Genomic DNA, 21,654 nt, shown 5'->3' on the forward strand with positions numbered 1-21,654 from the left:
AGGCATCTGCGTAGTCAGTGCTGCTCGGCCTTAGTCCTGGAATCCAGCACTGAACATTTTGGATTATAGTCTTTTATTTAACACCCCCGATTTATATCATCAGATCTTCCAGAGCCACTGTGCAAAATGAATAAATTAAAAATATTTCAGAAAGGGAAGTTTTGGAATGAACTATTTCTTTAATATGTTTATGTAAAGCACATTGTTTGACATGCTAGCAGTGGCAGCGACTTGACAAAAGAGTGATATAGTCATATTTGAACAACTGCAACTAAGGGAATTACTACAGTTCAGTTTAGAACGGATACAAACGGATGCATCAGGATCATTTCTATGGACACTGCAGTTGTAATATGAGGTCACACTCTGCTGCATTTTTTAAAAACACAATTCAACATATTGTACATCCCAAATGTAAAAAATATACTCTACATTACTGCCAGTTTAAAGTTTGCATTCTCTTAATTCAGCTAAGAGGTGACATGTCAGTTTGGTCACGTCTTCACGTAGAGTTCACCAAATTTTAACTTTGGAGCACAGTGAAATTCGCTGGAGCTTGTGTTTCTTATTTCCAGCATTTGCATGCAAGTTTGATTCAGAAATTCTCTAAGTCTGATCAGTTAGAGTTTAGTGGTCATAGCTTGAAAGGCAGCATTAATTGAATTAAATTAATTACATAATAAATCAGTATGTTAGCTTTGTCAAGCCAACATAATTATGAAATTCTGTTTTATGCAAGACATTTCCGAAAAATGTGTATTTTTCTGTTCCTGTTTGACTTGAGATTGATTCATTGTAGTACTGAAACATAGCAAAAGCAAATGATGTGCCATAATTAAAGTTGCTTGAGTGAAATATATGCTCTCTGATGTGAACGAGTGACTCACTTGTCCTGCGGATTGTTTCAGGAAACTCTGGGAGGAGGTAGGCTAGTTTTCCCGGAATGCTGTGCTCTATCTGACATGAGCCCATTTGATACTATCACGTCATTATGTGGGAAGGAATAGTGAACAGCCTGATGAACGGCTGCAGGGAATATGTGCTCAGTTACAGAACATGCCATGGCCACGCAAAACATGTCAAACACATCTGTGTGTTAGCTATAGTGCACTGTATGATTCATGTTCCTGCTGGTTTTTTCTTATCCTGCATAGTGTGTGTGTGTGTGTACCTGTTTTTCTATTCTGGTGGGGACTTAAACCTGAATACACACAGACTCATGGGGACTCGTGTCACGGTGGGGACCTAAATTGAGGTCCCCACGGGTAAACAAGCTATTCACAGATGTCCAGATGTTTGAGTCAGTGTGTTTATGTGTGTAACACTGCCAATTTTTTACTCAGCTATTTATGATAAAAGTGTTGAAGAACTACCGCTTTTGGGTGGATCAACACAATGTGCAGCTGTGATAAGTCTTGGAGACTCAAAGGAAGTAGCATGCAATTTATAAAGCTGCCTTTTATTTTTATATTTTGTCTGCACCTGTTTTTCTACTTATAAACCTCAGACTCTGTTTTTGTGTGCATCTCATCGGTGTGTTTTGTGTCATCAGTGTCTTCTCAGTGATAAAACAGTATACTACCATTCAAACAGTTTTTTAGTAGAAAGAAACTTTTATTCAGCAAGGACACATTAAATTGACCAAAAATTACAATAAAGATATTTATAATGTTACAAATGATTTCTGTTACCAAACAAATCTTTTGAACATGCTCTTCTTATTCATTAAAGAATATACAAAAATATTACAATTTCCACAAAAATTATTAAACAGCACAACTGTTTTCAACACCCTAAGCACCAAATCAGCAGATTTCTGATGGATCATGTGACACTGAAGACTGGAGAAATAGCTGCTGAAAGCTTTGCTGTCACAGGAATAAATGACACTTTAAAATATATTAACATAGAAAACAGTGATTTTAAACTGTAATAATATTTCACAATATTACTGCTTTACTGTATTTTGATCAAATAAATGGTGAACCTGAAATGCAGAATCTACATGTAACTCGTCTAGAAACCATTTATGCTACAAACATAAAATGATTCTTCAAATGTGCTTTTGATTTCCTCAGTGATTGGCCTTTCACCTGGTAAACGATACAGCAGCCAAAAAATCCCATGAACCTACTTTGTAGAGTGACCTCAGCCATATGTAAAGTCCTGTTACACTGAGCACAAAAAAAGTACTGCCTTTATTACAATGCAAGTCAACGTTATTAAACAGGACATACATTGCAGAATCGTGAACTGTTATACAAGTGCTTTTTTTATGTTTTGGCATACCTTGACAAAGTGTTATTGCTAATTAGATTCAATCCAGTTACTGTGCTGTAATGTTCCGTGAAAAGCGTATTTCTGGAATTGATACAATCAGATGATATCATCATATCATTCCCAGATTTCCCACCCCTGATCTCCTTTTAAAATACACCCTTAGTGAGGTGACACTGGTAACAGTAACTTCAACAAACACAGATTTTCACAGGAAAAGTGACACCAATAAGAACGACGGCCAAGTTTGTGAAGAAAATGCGAGCGGTGCTTGTCAATGCGAACTCATCGTCACAGTTCTAGGAAATTCTGCATAGTTGCTGCAAGATCAGAAATGAACAGGGCTTGTGCAAAAATTCCACCAAAATGAATAAACCACCCCAGAATACAGGCCCTTTTCAGTGCTGCACTCGTTGTCTTTTGTCTTCCGTTTCCACAGCATGAAGCTAAGGTTCTACGAATTTATGCATGAAATGCTCTTTTTAAAATCTTCCAGGTTTACTGACATTTGAATGACATCTGCTTTAAACTTTACAATGCACATGATAACTTTTGTTAACGCTACAATAATGCTGCGTTCAAGTCCTCCTGGGACATTCGTACTTACGAGTTGACAAGTCGTAATTACGACGTCAGGTGCGTTCAAGTCAGTTTAGTCGTTAATAACGACTTTGTGGTGGCGTTTATGTGCGTTCAACTTGTAAATACGATCTATCCGACATGACTTGAACGCACCATTAGTAAACCCCCTTCACCAGCTTCAACAGTGATGCTAAAGAGCTACCGCAAAAAACGTAAGTTAAAAGACAAAATTTTAAAGCTGGCTGCGCATAAGGTCTATAAATGTATATTTATAGCATATGATATAGTAATTTCACATGAGCTAGAGTGCTGTTTTTCTCAAATATCAGCATGATTCCAAATGTGACACTGATTTTATGCAACAGAGACGTTAATATTAAGTGACCCAATATTGACAATATTTTGCCAACAATAGCCAAAGTGAAACCGTTGCTCTGCTCTGAGCAACACATTGTAGTGTTTTGTTAAATTAATGAATGATCCCAGTTGCTGAAGGAATAGGTGGAGTGAATTATTGAGTGACCCATTCATGAAAATGCTTCTTTCCTGAATTAATCAGACAATTTGAACAAATTGGTTGAAAGACTGATTCAGTGATCCAGTCATTACGACAGTGACTAACTGTCAGCTACTGTCTGTTTTCATTTCATGTTTAAAATTATTCATTTCATTTCATAGTTCTATAGTTCCTATAGTTCAGTAAGAAGGCATTTCACCCATAGCTTTCTCCTTCTTTTCTAGACACATAATTACAAATTGTGATTACCCAAGCTTGATCAAGTGAGACTTTTAGAATTACAGTGCCCAGCTCTAGAGAATGTAATGCAAAACAAAAGATTACAAATCATTAAGTACGATTGTAATGTAATAACCTTAGCATATTCCTCTAATCAGACATGTTTGAATCGTATTCATTTCATATTTTTGGCCCCGTGAAGAAGTCATGGCTTCAAATTCCAGAATATTGAGACATTTGTGAGGCACAAATATTGAGAAAAGCAACGTGTTGACTAGGATCGGTGAGCATAAGGAGATCCACTCCCATAATGCTGGAGCAACTCCCTTCAGAGAGCTGCATGGGAGGACAGCTTGGACCTGCAACTCTCTGACAGGCACATCTAAAAATTAATCAAGTACTACATTTGACCACAATGCTGAACACAAGTTCATGAGCTTGGATCAATGTTTGGCTTTTGGATATACTTTTTGATGGTTTTTTTTTTGGTAGGTCAATTAATAAGCATTACACCATATGCACACCATAGCAGACATTTAGAACTGAATGTAACTCCAATTATGTCCACAATGACTCTAGCTATCTTACAGATTTGTGGCCTGTGTAGAATGTCCAGCACTTGTAAATTTGCTTGATAAAAAGTATCTTAGATAACAAGTGAAGTGTTGATAAATGCTAATTTATACTGCCATGCTACAAAGAAAATTAAAATTGAAATGAACAAACACATGTGGAAACTTGCCCCAACCTTCACGAAAAATACTTTGAGAAAACAGCTCATCCTTTCAGTTAAAATGTATGTTTATTATTAAGTTCAAGGATTTCTGAAAGCATTTGATTCCAGGGACTCAAAAACGATGATCAGTTTATAAGGGACCTTCTAACAAATAAAGGCAGCTATATTTTCACAGATAAAGACCCCTTTATACATCTATATCATATACATATGTATCACTATACTATTCTATATACACTATATACTGTATCTACACTATATAATATCACTTTATATATCTTTGTGGGGTTTTTTTAGACAATAAAACTATGAACATCAGGATTTCATGTCACTCTCTAAGACTCAAATAGTAACAAAAAAATGTTATATACACTGTAAAAATTATAATCTGCAATTGTTACCTTAAAGAGCTACTTCTCTATCAATTAACCCATAATAATAACATGACATTTTTACATTTAAGAGCTATTTCTACCTGAATTAACCCATAAAAATAACATGAAATTGTAAGCTTAATGAGTCTACCTGATTTAACCCATAAAAATTAGTTTTGCTAAATTCATATATTTAGATTCATTCAGTGATGTTAAATAGTTTTGTGAAGTTAAATAAAAGGTGTGTATGGGATTTGTTACTATAATATTTAGACACATGCTTGAGGCGTGGCCTCCTTGTTTACCATCGCGCCCCGTCCCACCCACATAGTTAACGTCATACACATCCAACCAATCGGCGTTGCTGTTTATACTCCCCAAGCTTTATAAAGTCTGTCACTGAAGGGCAAAATAACGGGCATTTGACAGCACAACAAATTCTGTCAAGTTTACATGCATTATATTTTTATTCGTCCGGTGACGTATTCCACAACTTAAGTTACTTGAAGAGATTTTACTTGAAAGGTTATCAACGTTACAGATTAATATTAAAATGCATCTGTGGGTTCTATGCGCGTCTGTTATTCTGGTGCCTTTGCTGTGTGATGCGCGGATCTCTAAGCGTTATGTGATCGGTTGTCCGGAGCGCTGCGATAAGAGTCTGTGTCCGCCCATACCGGCCGACTGTCTGGCCGGAGACATCCTGGACCAGTGCGACTGCTGCCCGGTGTGCGCGGCCGGCGAGGGTGAGCCCTGCGGCGGTACAGGGAAACTGGGAGACCCGGAGTGTGGAGAGGGTCTGGATTGCGCTGTGTCTGAGGGGGTCGGACCAACGACTACCGTGAGGAGGAGAGGAAAGACCGGCGTGTGCGTGTGTAAGAGCCCTGAGGCCGTCTGCGGCAGTGATGGGCAGTCTTACAGGAACATCTGCGAACTCAAGAGAGTCAGTAACCGGGCACAAAAACTCCAGCAGCCGCCCATCATCTTCATCCAGAGAGGAGCCTGCGGGGAAGGTAAGACTGGCGCTCCAAACCTTGTGTGCTGCATGCACTTAAAAAAAAAGTTCCTTTGAAATGTTTAAATGTTCTTCACACTCATAAAAAGAGTATTTTTTAAGAGCTGTTCACTGAAAGGTTCTCTGGGGAAACAAAAATGGTTCTTCTATGTCATCCCTTTTGGAACCTTTATTATATTTAAGAGTATGGATGGAGTTTGTGGGCATTGGAGTCTCAGAACCTTTTGATATTATCTAGGGTTTGTCATGATTTCCAGACCTAGTAAGCTGCCTACAACATTTTGGACCATCATTATGTCAAAACATAGTGAGCTTCCTAACTCAGTTAATCTAATTCAGTTCGGACCCAAACTTGGCCTGTCAACATTGTGAACTTCACTCTTAAAAACAGCTTTATTCTTGGGTGTATTTATGTTTTTATGTATTTATGTTCTTCAGATCAACATGTTGGTTTCTGGGTTCTTTAAAGTGCCAGTATTCAGACAATTTGAAAGAACAAGAGAATAAAAAGTTATTTGAGAAACTGAAAAATATTCTTCACTTTTAAGAATAATAATAATAACTTGTAATAAGTGCACTATAAATCACAATGGATCATATTTAGTTTTATGATGCAGTCTGCTGAAAAAGCAAAGCTTCACAGTCAAAGCACACAAGAGCAATTCAGACAGAATATCAAATTCACTCCATTCAGTGCAGTCTAAAAATGTGTCTGACATACCCTAATGCTTCTATCTCTTTATCCAAACATGCACTCTCTTAAAATATACTAATACATTTAAATGTATTAAACAATGATGGTTGATATTTCCTCTTCTAAATCATTTTGAAAATGGTGGAATTTTACATTCCCCTAATCAAAGAATTCAAGTGCTGGCAGAATACTCGGGATCTGATATTGTGTGATTTAAACGGGCTCCTTCTTAAGCTTATTAGATGTTGCCAGTTCGTCTGCAGCCCCATTAACAGGATTTATGCTTGGCACTGGACACGTTCTGGAATAAGGTGCAAAAACAAATCCACAGCAGATAACCACACACCCTTCCCTGCAAGAGGAGTCAGCCGTAGTCCATCCAGATTCTCTTGGAACTGCAGGAGGAAAAGTAAGAGAGAAAAGTTTTAAGAGAGACAGTGGTCTCCTTAAATCCATCAAAGTGCAACAAAGGGATGGAGCCCATCAGGAGGTGTTCAGTGCATAAATGAAATGGAGATATTTCAATCACTGCATGTTTCAAAAAGTGCGCACAAAGCAAAAATGCAATCAGTGCCCTTAGCACAATGCCTACACAGCATTTTGAAACATTTAAAAGGTAGGCAATAACGTTATGCTACCATCTAAGACCATTTCGGTCAGTTTCTAAAATTACAGAAAGCTCTGATGCATTCTGAGTTTGTGAAAAGCGCCGTGTCAGTTTGAAATCAAGGAGGAAAATGGCAAATTAAATCTCTGACAGCACAATTGGACCCACCTCCTTGAGATTTTAATTGGTCATTGGTTGAAATAGTGTAGGCATCAGGCAGCAGGTTTTGTAACAGATCTTTAATGTACTTAACATTTTTGTTCTTCTGAACACACTGTACACACCTCACTCAATGTGATTAATTAGGCGTTACCAGACCTTTATGCCAATGGACGTAATGATTTCCAAATCAAGCCTGGCACTGTCTGCACAAATCCACATAACCCGGCTTTCTGCGTATTCCCTTTGGCTCATTAAGTTATCACCTCACTTTTGTTCCGGTCACCGTTTGACTGGCCAAAAATAGCCTTATACGGCGTGTGTGTTCGTGCACCCGAGCTCTGCTGAAAAGTTAATCTGAGATCTACAGCCAAAACTCTGTTTGTACTCAGTCAAAGCTATTACAGCAAGACATCTCCCATCACTTGATGTAATCTGGAGTTCTTGAGGCTGGACATTATCTAAGAAACTTATTCTCTGAGGATCCAGATCTAGGTCAAATTTTACAGTCATTGAGCTGTTTTTCCTTATCCACATTTTCAGGAGACATGAACTAATGGGTGTCTCTTCAACTGTATGGAGACACGTAGTATATACCATGTCAAAATATTTATTAAAATATGTATTATTATTTATATTATTCTGTTGTGGAAATTACATTTTAAATATGTTTAGTATAAAATGGCTCACTACTTTGTCTTGCTAAGACAAATTTCTTGGCTAGCATTTTATGCATCCTAAGCATAATCTTGTAAAATTATCAAAGACTTTCTATAATTTTGTGTAGTTTGACAAAAATATTACACAGACATTTGTATACACATATACTGTACAAAATACACAGTCGTTTTTTCTTTCTTTTTTTCTTTTTCATGCATTACATTCCTCGTATTTCATCTCAAGCTCTTCACTGAACTTACTGTATACTAGGTCGAAAAGTTGACTAACTTTTGAACAAACAAACACACAAAAAAACTTTAGTTTCAACATTTTTGTTTTTGATGGAAAATGGTGCCGTGGTAATTTGTGAAAATATATATTAAAAAAAAAATGTCAATAAACATCAAATTGTACATGATTATTTTACTCACAAATACAGTAGATGACTATGACCAAGATCTTTATATAACAAAAGGAAAATGTTAAAATATGTTAGTTTTAACAAAAAACAACTTCTGGGACATGAAAGGGCACATAGTTGAAGAAACACCCTTATATGGTGTCAACGCCCCTGTGATGAGAGGACTAGGGGTCTTGCCCAAACACTTCCATTGTTGTACGCCCATATGATCCATGAAGGGCATATGTGTGATATCATGTTTTGAAATTCCCCAAACTGAAAAAGGGCATTTGGTTTTAATTTCTAACAGATGTCATTTCTTGATTTGATGGTCGATTTAATGAGCAAGAGAATCGGTGATATAGACTTTCAGTGACTGCAGATTTTACTGCAGAAATGTCAGCATAAAGAGTGTCTGTCTCAAACATAAGCTGAAGAAGTGAAGGTGTTACTGTATGCTACAGTAAAGCCAGCACACTCTCTCTTTGGTTGGCCTCAAGTGCTGAGTTTGCATCAGAGGAGGAAATGCATACCGCAAGTCAATCTCAGCCGGTGGCATGCAGAGTATAAGAACTGTAAGGAAAGTTTAAGAATCTAATGTCAACAGCACAGTTCTGAGTTCAGGCAAAATGCCACTGTTGTGGAAAAATCATCAGGGAGGGCAGGTATGCTTTAGGCATGCGTTACGCCATTGACTGGGACCAATGAGCCAAGACTTATGGTTGCCAGGTATTACATGACTAGTGGACATCATTTTGATCACTTTACAGTAAATGGAATGCCCCAAGTATAAGACAAGCTAAGTAAAGCATCACTCTTACTAATGCTTATGTTAATGGTTAGTGATTTGAACAAAAAGAACATTTTAAATTTTACATTTAAATCAACTTAAATTTTTAAGTTTGGCACGTGACTCATCCAACACATTCATAATATAAACTTGAAAGATACCTCAAATAACTTCTTGGGGAGAGGTGCACATTGCTAAAAGATTGGATGGTTTTAGCCTGGTGGATGATAAAACTGGAAAAGAAATATCCCATAGACTTACACTGAATTAGGGACCAAAGCCATATGTGGAGACCAGAATATCATAGGGACGCTTTTGGCTTTGATTTGAAATGTCTTAGTCTTCTACAATTACTTTCTAAACATTAAATTAAATTAAATTTAAATTAAATTAAATTAAATTAAATTACATTACATTACATTAAAGAAAGAAAGAAAGAAAGAAAAAAAGAAAGAAAGAAAGAAAGAAAGAAAGAAAGGATCAGGGACACAATGAACAGATTTAAGGGGAATATATTCAAGACAGAATTATAAAGCAGTTTTTTTTTTAATAATTTACCTTCCTATTTTCCCGAAGACATTACCTTCCATAAGGCAGTAGAAATAAAGAAATATCAAAAGCACCTTAACACTGCAATAAGCTTCTAAACACACTATATAATAACTTTTTGCTGCAAAGCTCTTTCTTTACATGGCTGGGACAGCAAACAAAGAACATGGATTCATCCCTTTTTTTACGTTTTCGTTTTTGGACGAGTGCCTCTTTCCATTCAATTATTATTAGTATTAGTATTAGTATTAGTATTATTAGTATTATTTTGTGTCATAACATTTTGAATGTCTCTCGTGTTCACTTTTCCTTATTACTTTCTATGATTTACAGATTTTAATTTTGTTTTACTAAACTATTACTACACTGTTTAAAATGTTTTTGAAAGACTAAATAAAACAAGACGTTTCACTTACAATCGCAATCTTTAACTCAGTGCTCTCAAAAGATGAAAAATCATGTGGCTGCACTAATGCTACTGTTGGTAAGGAATCATCTCTCTAAGTCAATAGGATGTGACCTACTAATAGCACACAAACGACATTACGTCACAACTGTCTCTAAGTCTATTTGCAAGCCTTCCTACTATAGCGATGACACAATGTACTGTAGTTCACACAAGGCTAATGTCATTTGTTTAATTACGACATCTGTTTGCATCCCATTTATAAAAAAGAACTGGCCCAGATTTCACCTGGAATATGTGATTTTCCACATGATTCATAACCTGCTAGCTGTAATCCAAAACAATTTAAAACACTTTTTTTTTCTGGTGGCCATGATATACTAACCCTAATATGACAAACAATACATAGCAGCATAACTGAATTTAACTAAAAGAGCTGAACTGCATAAGTTTCTAAATTTAGAATAAATATTTGTTCCAGGATACTATCTTTCCTACTATAGCGATGACACAATGTACTGTAGTTCACACAAGGCTAATGGTCATTGCATCCCATTTATAAAAAAGAACTGGCCCAGATTTCACCTGGAATATGTGATTTTCCACATGATTCATAACCTGCTAGCTGTAATCCAAAACAATTTAAAACACTTTTTTTTTCTGGTGGCCATGATATACTAACCCTAATATGACAAACAATACATAGCAGCATAACTGAATTTAACTAAAAGAGCTGAACTGCATAAGTTTCTAAATTTAGAATAAATATTTGTTCCAGGATACTATCTTTGTTTCACAACAAGTTAACAGGATAAATTTGTAAGGATTAAGATGTCATATCAAGCTCTTGCATAATTCACAAACATACAAACTGACCACTTTACTTACCAACACTATCATCCAACATTAGCAAAACAAAGTGTAACACGCCAGTACGCCTGAGAAAGAAACGCCTGATGAAGAAACAAGGGGCTACTTTTTTTTAACCCTTTTTTAACTCACTAAGCATCTGATTAAAGCTGCATGTCAAAGACTGTTTTTTATATATACATTTTAATGTTTGCATTACATAACCAGCTCCATTGTGTGACTTTTCTGACACAGTAAACTTGTTCGGTAACGCACCTGGTACAGAGTTGAATTCGCAATGCTGAGTGCTCAGGTACAAGTCCCATGAAACATGAGTTGTCATAAAAGAGCTCAAAGACTTAAAAATCAAGCTAAAATGGTGTGGTTGCATCAGCAAATGCATTGTTATGTCACATTTGTTTTTGTTAACACTGTCGGTTATGTTACTTTCAAACATAAGGGGGCAATAACATGTTGGCGCCACTAACCGGACACTGCACCACTGCTGCGATACGTACAACAACCAGCATAATAAAACATGTCCAGATTCATGAACATGTGCTTCAGTAAATCTGATCGAGCTTTTATCGCCACTAACTGGACATTTTACTTTGAAAGTGTCGCAAAATATGTAAGAACAAGCGTAATATAATTTGACTGAAATCAAAAATAGGCATGTTTTTCCATCAAGCCTGGGTCTTCAATATGTTTACCATTAAATTCAAATTTCATTTTAGAAAATTCAGCGGCCCTGTGTCCGGAAAATATGTCTTCTTATGCAAAAGGAGATGTGTAATCAAGGAAAACATTGCAGAAGATTTGGGAGATCAGGGAGTTTTTTTTCGCCACTAACTGGACATTTTACTTTGAAAGTGTCGCAAAATATGTAAGAACAAGCGTAATATAATTTGACTGAAATCAAAAATAGGCATGTTTTTCCATCAAGCCTGGGTCTTCAATATGTTTACCATTAAATTCAAATTTCATTTTAGAAAATTCAGCGGCCCTGTGTCCGGAAAATATGTCTTCTTATGCAAAAGGAGATGTGTAATCAAGGAAAACATTGCAGAAGATTTGGGAGATCAGGAGGCATTTATCTCTGATGGTTGAGGAGGTTTTAAACAGTTTGTGACTGCATTCATGAGTAAGAACCTCAGTCAAACAGGACAGTAGTGCCACTGTCGACTGAAGAAAGTAATGGAGCTATAAAAATTATGAAAGGTTACAGAGGTTATTATTAGTCTTAAATGCAATCATAATGCAGTTCCACTAGTACTGGAATCAGTACAAAGAGTGTTATTCATAGATAGAAATACTAACATATATAATGGTGCCTTTAGGTGTACCTGGAAGGCTTGTATCTCAGAGTTGAGTGTTAGTTATTGCAACATGTCATTTCTATCACATATTTATGTGTGGTATCACAACTGTTTTTGTTACATAAAGCAAACTGTGAAAGTTGAGTGATTCATTTTGTACCATTCACTACAGACATGCTTTCTGCTCACTGATCTCTATATAGATTATAGATATATTTTATTGTAACTGTGAGCGTACAACGGAGTAGGGGATTCAAATGCAAGCTTTATTAAATAGAGCATAGTCAGAACAGGCATGGTCAAACACCAGCAAAACATCAATATCCAAGGCAAGACAAAAGAGTAATCCAGAAAACAGGCAATGGTCAGGCCAGGCAGCAAACAATAAAAAAAAACAAGGAAACAGTCAAAGGTCATGGAACTAAGGCAAGGCAAACAAGGAAAACAAGGTACACTGAATGGCTAAACAATACCCAGCCAACTGTGTGTGTGTATGAGTGCAACTTAAATAGTCCCACTGATAGGAAACAGGTGAGTCCGTAATCAGTTCCTAGGCAGAGGTTTCTGGGAAATTGAGTACAGGGTGAAAAGGTGATGGAGACCTCAGGTGGTGAGTGGGAGGAACAACAAGGACTGGATACATGACAGACACCCCCACCCCCTCTCGAAGGAGCGGCTTCCAGATGCTCCATGAACAACATAGTCCAGGTGGGTTGTGGAGCGGAGGCGGAACGGGGGAGGGATAGAGGGCCAGGTCCATGTAGTGGAGGACCTAGAGACTGAGGCAAAGCCGGCGGAGCAGGAAACCAAGGCGGAGCTGGCAGAGCAGGGAGCCAGGTCGGAGCCAGCAGAGCTGAAGACCACCAGGGCGAAGCTGAAGACCACAGATCAGGCAGAGCGGAAGACCACCAGGGCGGAGCTGAAAACCACTAGGGCAGATCTGAAGACCACCACAGATGAGCAGACGGGACCAGAGATCTCCACGGCAGATCAGAAGAGACCAGGGATCCCCACGGTGGAGCAGAAGACCACCACGGCAGAGCAGCTGGGACCGAAGACCACCAAGGCATAGTCTTGGACCACCAAGATGGAGCAGGTGGAGCTGATGTTAACCACGGAGGAGCCGAAAGCCCCCAGGGCAGATTTGAAAGAACTAGAGACCATCACTGCTGATCAGGCAAGACTGAAACATAAAAGCACAGAGAGGTCAGCGTTGGCCACAGGGGCTGTGTCATGGAACTTAGAGTGTTCGTAGTCAGCCTCTGCGACAGGAAACTCAGAGAGTTCACAGACAGCCTACAAGACAGTGACAGGACAGAGAGAGAGATCATAATTGGCTGTAAAAGGACAGGCAGAGAGTTCACAGATGGCCTCCTTGGCCATGACAGGACAGGCAGAGAGTTCACAGATGGCCTTCTTGGCCATGACAGGACAGGCAGAGAGTTCACAGATGGCCTCCTTGGCTGTGGCTGGGTAGACAGGGAGTTCATAAGTGGGCGTCACCACCTTGGGAGTTTCTGCAGCGGAACCCACCACCTCGGGAGGAACTGGAGCGGGCTCTGAAGTAGGTTCATGGGCTGGAGCGAGCTCTAGAGCAGATTCATGGACTGGAACGGCACTGGAGCGGATTCATGGACTGGAGTGAGCTCCGGATCAGACTCAAAGATTTGAGCGGGCTCTGGATCAGACTCAAAGATGGGAGCAGGCTCAGAAGCGGACTTATGGACTGGAGCAGGCTCTGGAGGAGTAGTAGAGCAGTTTGTAGCCCAAGCACTCAAGATGGTTACCGCTATAACAGGAAACACTGAGGATAGGGGAATAGTCTCTGTGACAACCAGTGCTCAGGCCCTTGGGATGCCATCTGATCTGGCTGAAACCAGCAGTTTTTCTGTCAAACTGGAGATCAGTCTTGGTTGCCTGGTCACTGTCTTGCTAACTTCAAGTGCATCATTCATAATGGCTGGGAACACTGGCATGTAGTCCATGACGGCTGAAGACTGTGACATTATGTCCATGACGGCAGGAAACTCTGGTGTGGCGGTCATCCTGCGGAGAGGCTCTGGACTGGCGACCATCCTGTGAAGAGACTCTGTGCTGGCAGCCATTTTATGAAGAGACTCTGGGCTGGCGGCCATTTTGTGAAGAGACTCTGGACTGGTGGCCATGTTGGGACGAGGCTCTGGAACGGCGTTATCTTATTAACTGGCTCAGGTAACAGAAAACACGGGATTAGCAACCATTATCACAGGACCAGCTGGTGGCCATGATGGGCCAAGCTCCATGGCCACTGGAGCTTGCCGATGTTGTATGTATGTATTCCCACCATATTTCAAATCAACATGCACCTTTCAACTTGTGTATTATCTAAAACTCGGAGTTTCCCACATTTAAATATGACTTTGCTTGGTCATTTATGTGCTCAGAACTCGTAAGTATGATATTTCCGACTCTGCTAGAAGGGCACATACATAAGACATCCCATAACAACATAAAATACATAACAATGATACAGTGAGCCAACTACAGTATTTAAACAGTATTGCAAGCCATCAAATGCACACTCCTGACTTGAGCATGGCTATTGGAAAAGGCTTTCACATTCTAAGGTTATAAAGTATGCCAATTTACCCAACTAGGTGCTCACTAGGTTTCTGAACAGAGCGAATCTGTCAAAAAAAAAACACCGGAATAAGGCTTTTTATGAAATGTTATGAAAGCTGTGACATTTTCTTTTCAGTTTGTTAAAATATCACGTGCAAGAAGCAGATGTCCATGTGGCTTTTTCCTGACCTTTCCACATGTCCCTGGAGCCTATAGAATCATTATTTGTTCTTTTCACATAAAACATGACTCGTATGTGGGTTGCACAAATGTGTTAGATTTTATGCCAGCTATGACAAAACAAATGAAATGATCTCTCGGTTTAAATGTGCTAAGCCCTCTACAGATGTGCAGCCATATTATGAGGGAGGAAAAACAATTCCATTATCAAGATTCCAGAGTCGTGATGGGATATGCTAGAGGGAATGGCAATCCGTTATATAAGCCTACACATTTTTTTACCAGCCTGTTTCTACAATAAATAAAATTTAATTCCTATTCACAACCAACTTAGAGGACTAGGAGTTTCTCCCTTTCCCAGAGGTTGTCAAGTGACATTAAGAAAAGACAGTTCCCATGAATTTAGCATCTGATATAAGTCATTATAGCAAAAGACAGCAGAGTGTATATAATTTGTTAGTTCCACACTTATGTTGTAGGGAGTATTTGGTTTGGCAAATGTGCAACGAGGTTTTACCCATCTGTATTGCATTATGGTAATTGCTCTTTTTTTATAACCCAAATAGTCAAGCATTCACTATATAAACCTCCCAGAAAAAAGAAAAAGAAAAAAAAAAAAGGTCATAAAAGTTTTGGTGTTTTGGGTCAAGGTGCTGTTTATACCTGGGGATTTCAAACAGTGGATACATAGAGCTGTACACAGACTCTTAGGGAAGAAAATAGCACGCTACCTAACAAGGGGGCAGTGAAGATATACTTGCATGCAGATGTTGTGAAAGGAGGGTTATACAAGGTAAAAGATAGTGTTACATGTGCAAAGTTATAAAAGGTTTTGACTCGGATCCAAGTTTTGTAAGCACTTTCTGACAAAGGATGTATCATTTTCTAGCCAAGTTTTCCCAAAAACTCATATTTGTCTCTTTCATTTTGCTGTTTTATAAGAAAGATTGGGTATTCTGGTGTGTTATGGAATAATTCTAATGAAAAACATTCTCCAGAATAACTGTTTTGTCCTATTTCAGCAATCATAGAATTCTGTGGTCAAATATTTTTGTATAACGACACTAAAAACTTGCAGTCGTCTCCTTGCAAGACATTCCTACATAGCTGTGCTAGTTTCATGTTTTCTGCAGCACCTTGATCTCTCGTTTCTATTATATAATGAAGCAATTTCAGTTCAAATTAAAATTTCATGTCCATTTATTTACTTTTTTTGGTAAGTTCTCTATAAAATATCCTTTTAAATTACGGTAGAAAAAAAAAGGCAGCTGGAGCGATATATATATATATATATATATATATATATATATATTGGAAGCTTGTGATATTGGTAGGCTAACATTAGCACTGAGGACCTGGTGTACAACTTTACTGACAGTCTGACCAAATCTAATCCAGTCATAGAATTATACAATTAGAATTGTCTTCATTCTAGAATTTGGTTGAATTTTATGTAGTTCTTTTGCTCTACCAAATTGGTATAAACCGACTCTTTGTTTGCCATGTGTTCTTCAGGCCACGAGGAGAATCCAGATAGCCTCCGGCACAGATATAACTTCATCGCTGATGTGGTGGAGAAGATCGCTCCAGCTGTGGTTCACATTGAGTTGTTCCGCAAGTATGTATCCTGAATCACACACTCCATTAATCAATGATCTCATGTCTCAGAGAGGACATCTTTATCAGGACTTTGACACAAAACTTTCTGAAAATAAGGCTCCTTACTATGGTTCCATGAAGAACATCAGTAGCAACAGTGGAATCTTTCCATTGCACAAAAAGTTCTTTAAAAGTTTGTTTAGATTATTAAAATGCTCTTCACACAAGAAAATTAAAGGTTCTTTTTTTAAAAATGGTTCTTTGAAAGTTTTTTTACGGAACCCAAAATGGATCTTCTAATGCCATCTCTGCAAAAACACCCTTTTGGAACATTTATTTTTGATAGTGAACGTGATCAATTTGAATTTTGTTCTCGTACTCTTTCGCTGCCATCTTTATGAATCAACACTGGGCAAAATAGATATTTCCTCTTGTTCTGTCTTTTATTAGCCCTCTATCATAAATATGAATAGAATTACTTCCAAGTAAGCAAAATTGCATCCATATTGGCCCTAAAACAACATTCTTATCAGCTAATAATTTCTCTAATTTTTGGGAGAATGTTGAAAGGTTGATGTATGATTAATTGACAAGGATGTTGTTCCAGGAACATGTTTCTCATGGATAAATCATGTTGTGCGAGTTTAAGTGTCAAGCGCTTCATAAAAATATTTTTATGGCATGATCCACTAAGCTTTATCCTCATTATAGAATATTAACATTGTTTTAAAGTATCTGATTGGATGTTTTTTTTCACACTCGAATATAGATACTAATAGATTGAATATCTAAATTAAATATCATGATATCATTGCATAAGACACAGTTTGTGGGATGTAGAAAACAGCCAACCTCAATTATAGGCTGTTGAAATTGTGCAAAATGTAAAAAAAATTAATAAATCTGGCGAACTGTCATGTTTTCCACAAATCACTTGTCAGAAGAAGTTCCTCCTTGGTTTCAAATCTTGCTGGAAAATATAATCACGTCAAGGATGTTGAGAAACCATCATTCTTTGCTGTTCCTCTGTGGAAAGTAGACTTACTGCATTATGAAAAGGTTGCTCATAAAGAATAATCTTCAAAAACCTCTTCCCTTTTCTTTTTTAGAATGATGTTCACCAAGCGGGAAGTGGCGGTGGCCAGCGGCTCTGGTTTCGTGGTGTCTGAAGATGGCCTGATTGTAACCAATGCCCATGTGGTAGCCAACAAACACCGGGTGATGGTCGAGCTGAAGACCGGTGTCACCTATGAAGCCAAAATCAAAGATGTGGATGAGAAAGCAGACATTGCTCTAATCAAGATAGACGCTCCGGTAAGCACCTGCCCATATCTGTTCATATAGTATATCACACTCAGGACTTTTTGATATCACATATAAAGTAAAACTCTCAATCTGTTCCAAAATCTAGTGAGATGCCTGCATAGGTAGGATTTTAGGGCATCATACCTTCGTTTGTCCAAATTCTAGGGCAGCATTAGATGCATCCTTCATGGAGAGAACAATCCCATAATAAATAGCAACAAGCTCAGTGGAAAAATTCATCTAAGATGATGGATAAGGCAAGAAAAATGGCAATTCAATAAATATTTAATACCAAAAAATATAGTTTAGAATAGTCTAAGCTATCACTAGCAGTTGACAGTTTTACCCAATTTTTGTGTGTGCTATGAATGTAATGCTTATTAGAGTATCACATAATTAGCTTAGCAATAAGCTAATGCCAAACTCCATTGAAATAAATTGCTGTGCACTTTTTGAAGAGACTATTTACGCATTTATGATGTCTTTATGAGTTGGGTGAATTCAGGGTTGTGCATGTGCATTCAACTTATAAATAGGATATTTCTGACATGACTTGAATGCACCATATTTACGTGACATACACAGATGAGCACTCCAGATCAGTCACTTACGAGATTCCATTTCAGATAGAATGCTGACTTAGAAGACTTGTTTTGGAACGAAGCTTCAGTTATTCACTTTCAAGAGATAGATAACATGCCCAGTCTTGTTGAATTAGCATCTGAGATTGTTTCTAAGATGTAACGTCTTCAGCGATGAATTGTTAACGAAATTCATGACATTTTTTTCCCCAGAGTAAGCATAGAAGTGGGCAGAATATGCTCTGAGTATAATGACCCTGTTTTAAAGGAAGACACTCTTCCTGATACAGAAAAGACAGATCCAGATAAGCCATGTTGAATTGCTCCACTAAACAAGCCTGGCTCCACACCCAGGCAGAGTCAGAAAAAACATGAAGAGACCATTTTGACTTACAGTAATTAAACCCGAAGCAAGGGATTTTATTAGAGTTGCACATATAACATTAAATTCCATTCACAGCAAAAAAAAAACACATTACACTCAGAGTGGAAAAATACGATTTTGCACAAAAAAGTTCAAATGTTATACAGCCGGGGGGGGTGGAATCGTGATCGATTCCCCTCGATATAAATCGTGTTCGGTTTTATAATGCATTATAATGATAGGTTTAACCATGCATAGGTAAGTATTATTAAGTATAATAAATGTGTTAAATTATAATTATTTATAAAAAATATCATTATTAATTTTTTTTATGAAAAGCATTTATTTTTTTTGTAAAACATGAACAATACCTTTATAAAAATAAGTAATAAAGTACTGAAAAAAACTGAATGACTACTATATATTTACAATGCAACGCAGTCTCAAGTGCCTTAATGCTTTTATAAAGTGGTTGCTAAATAAAAAAGATTACAGATGCAAATTTTCTTTGAACATTCATGAAGTGTCATCCTTCCACTAGAAGATATACAGTAACAGTGGCCTTTCTCGGTGCTGCACAGAGAGATACACAGTAGCTGGTTTCATGCCATACAGTAGGTGTAAATATGTTGTGTATTTTAGTACGACTGGAATGCTGTACTGACCAATCAGCACCCAGGACCAAAACTATCAATTTCATAATGTGTAGTATATTCAGGCTTTAAGTAAAGTGTTAAAATTGTCATGGGCACATCATCTCTTCAGGTAATAGTGCAGTGGTTAAAAATAGTATATGTAGTTATATATAATTCAGATTGATTTTATTTATTTTCTTAAAAATATACTAAAGACTGCATTGCACTAAAAAAGGCCAAGGCAGCACTGACCCAGAAAGCTTATGACCACAAGTGACACTGGATTTACTTAACAATATGCATAGTGATACTGTTTGTTAGGGTTTGGTAACAGTTACCGACTCTTATGCTGGCAGACAGCAGTGCCACGTCTCTGTAATTCCTCCCCGGACTCTCATGCATAACTCCCCCTTCCTCTCTGGCTCAGGTTCTGCTTAGTCACTGCCGTACTGTGAATAATTTATATTGAGTAACTGTCTCATATTCTTTTCAGCTTGACTTTCATGGCAGACGGTCAGTCAATTTTGGTCTCTGTCGCCACTGAGAATTCCATGTCAGAATTCCTCTTCATATTTAGAATTATATGACAGAACAGACGTGGGAAAGGTTCAAGCTGTTTAAATATGCTGCAGGGTTGATACAGCGATCACCTTGTTTGTCTGGTTATTTTTGGACAGAAGTCATTTTCAAGCTCATTACAGATTATTTACGATGTCAGACGGCTCTCAATGTATCCCCTCCCTGGAAAACTGCCATAGTTTCTACGCTTGTACCTGTTCTTTCTCAGGGTTGCTCACTTCGCTTTTCGATCTAATCTGATTTCTTGTTTTCTTATTCCCACCAAATTAGCCAATTCCTCAAACCAGAGAGAACATTGCAGCCTAAATCAACATCATTTCACATTCCAAAAGCAGCTTGACGGACTTGTTGACCTTGTTTTAGACAGCTTGTTGGATGTAATGCACTTAGACCTGTATCTTGCATCTGCATTTAAGCAGCCAACAGTATTCATTATGTTCATTGCAGTATTCGTTACAGTATTCATTCAGGCTGCATTCATAAGCACTGAGAAACTGCGTAGCAGCGTCACAGAAGCAGCACTACAAGTATAGTTAAGTGCTTTGCCTATTTTTGCTGTGAGTGGCACATTGAATTCAGCAGAAAATAGAGTGAAAATGCACTGTAGACCAAATTATGAACTCAGATTTTGTATGTTTTTGTGAAGCCACATAAAAATGGAGGGAATAACTCATCCATTGTTTGAAAAAAGCCATCTGCTGATCTCAATGCAGGTTCCACATACAATGACAGGCTCACAAAGCTTTTTATATTCAACAGCTCTGACTAACCCACATGATTTTAGCATTTTGTAGCATCAGTTTGAAGTTTGGGTTTATTTGCATAAACTGTAGTACGTTTCATGATCAAGTTTATAATAGTAAAGGATCAGTATTCTTATTGGTTTCAGCCATTGGTAGAATTGGTATCCATTTTTAGCTGTTGGTATCAGTCTGAGAAAGTTAATAATGGAAGCAGATAATATTGTGTACATTATCATATTTTTTAGATATGCTATCATTTTATTATTATTTTCTTTAAATCAAGTATTATTTAAAGGTGACATATCATGAAAATCGGACTTTTCCAGGTTTTATGTGCTATGATCAGGTCCCCGGTGCATCTACCAACCAAGGAAACGTGAAATAGGTTAACCCAGTAACTTTGTTTAGGTAAGCCTTTTTCTGCAAGCGTCTGAGAAAACGAGCGCGTCTGATTTCGCTCCCTTGGTGACGTGGCAAAGATTCTGGAAAAGGGGGCGGGGAGCAGCAGCTCATTTGCATTTAAAGAGACAGGCACGAAAAACAGCGTGTTTCTGCTTCCACTCAAAATAGGCATTTTCAAAATGATATAATAAATGATCGGTGGGGTATTTTGATCTGAAACTTCACAGACACATTCTGGGGACACCAGAGACTTATATTACATATTGTAAAAAGAGGCATAATATGTCTCCTTTAAGGTAAGACATTACAGGCAAAAGTACTGTTTTTTTTTTTCAGGCAGTAGGAAATTTTGAGATTTTGGCCTATTTTGCTTCCATAACTTGTCTTTTTTTCAGGCTATAGTGGAGAGAAAACATCCAAAATACACATTTAAGTGTCTAGTTCATTTTCATTCAATGTCATTCACACTTTATCTATTTTTGTATAAAATACATATAAAGTATGTATATATA

The 21,654-nt window shown here is 37.7% G+C and overlaps 1 protein-coding gene across 2 annotated transcripts in view; it reads left to right on the forward strand.

Annotated features, from left to right (window-relative positions):
- The first annotated feature begins 5,125 nt into the window (after positions 1 to 5,125).
- The window catches only part of LOC107745581 (serine protease HTRA1B), a 34,872-nt gene continuing 18,343 nt past the window's right edge, over positions 5,126 to 21,654 (forward strand). For both annotated transcript variants that reach the window (XM_016559472.1, XM_016559481.1), the window contains exons 1-3: positions 5,126 to 5,718; positions 16,450 to 16,552; positions 17,643 to 17,847. In XM_016559472.1, coding sequence (XP_016414958.1) covers positions 5,259 to 5,718; positions 16,450 to 16,552; positions 17,643 to 17,847 — 768 coding nt within the window. In that variant the 5' untranslated portion in view covers positions 5,126 to 5,258. The remainder of the gene's footprint in view (positions 5,719 to 16,449; positions 16,553 to 17,642; positions 17,848 to 21,654) is intronic.

The sequence above is a fragment of the Sinocyclocheilus rhinocerous genome, unplaced genomic scaffold (genome assembly GCF_001515625.1).
Source record: "Sinocyclocheilus rhinocerous isolate Xijiao unplaced genomic scaffold, SAMN03320098_v1.1 scaffold672, whole genome shotgun sequence".
Taxonomy (NCBI): domain Eukaryota; kingdom Metazoa; phylum Chordata; class Actinopteri; order Cypriniformes; family Cyprinidae; genus Sinocyclocheilus; species Sinocyclocheilus rhinocerous.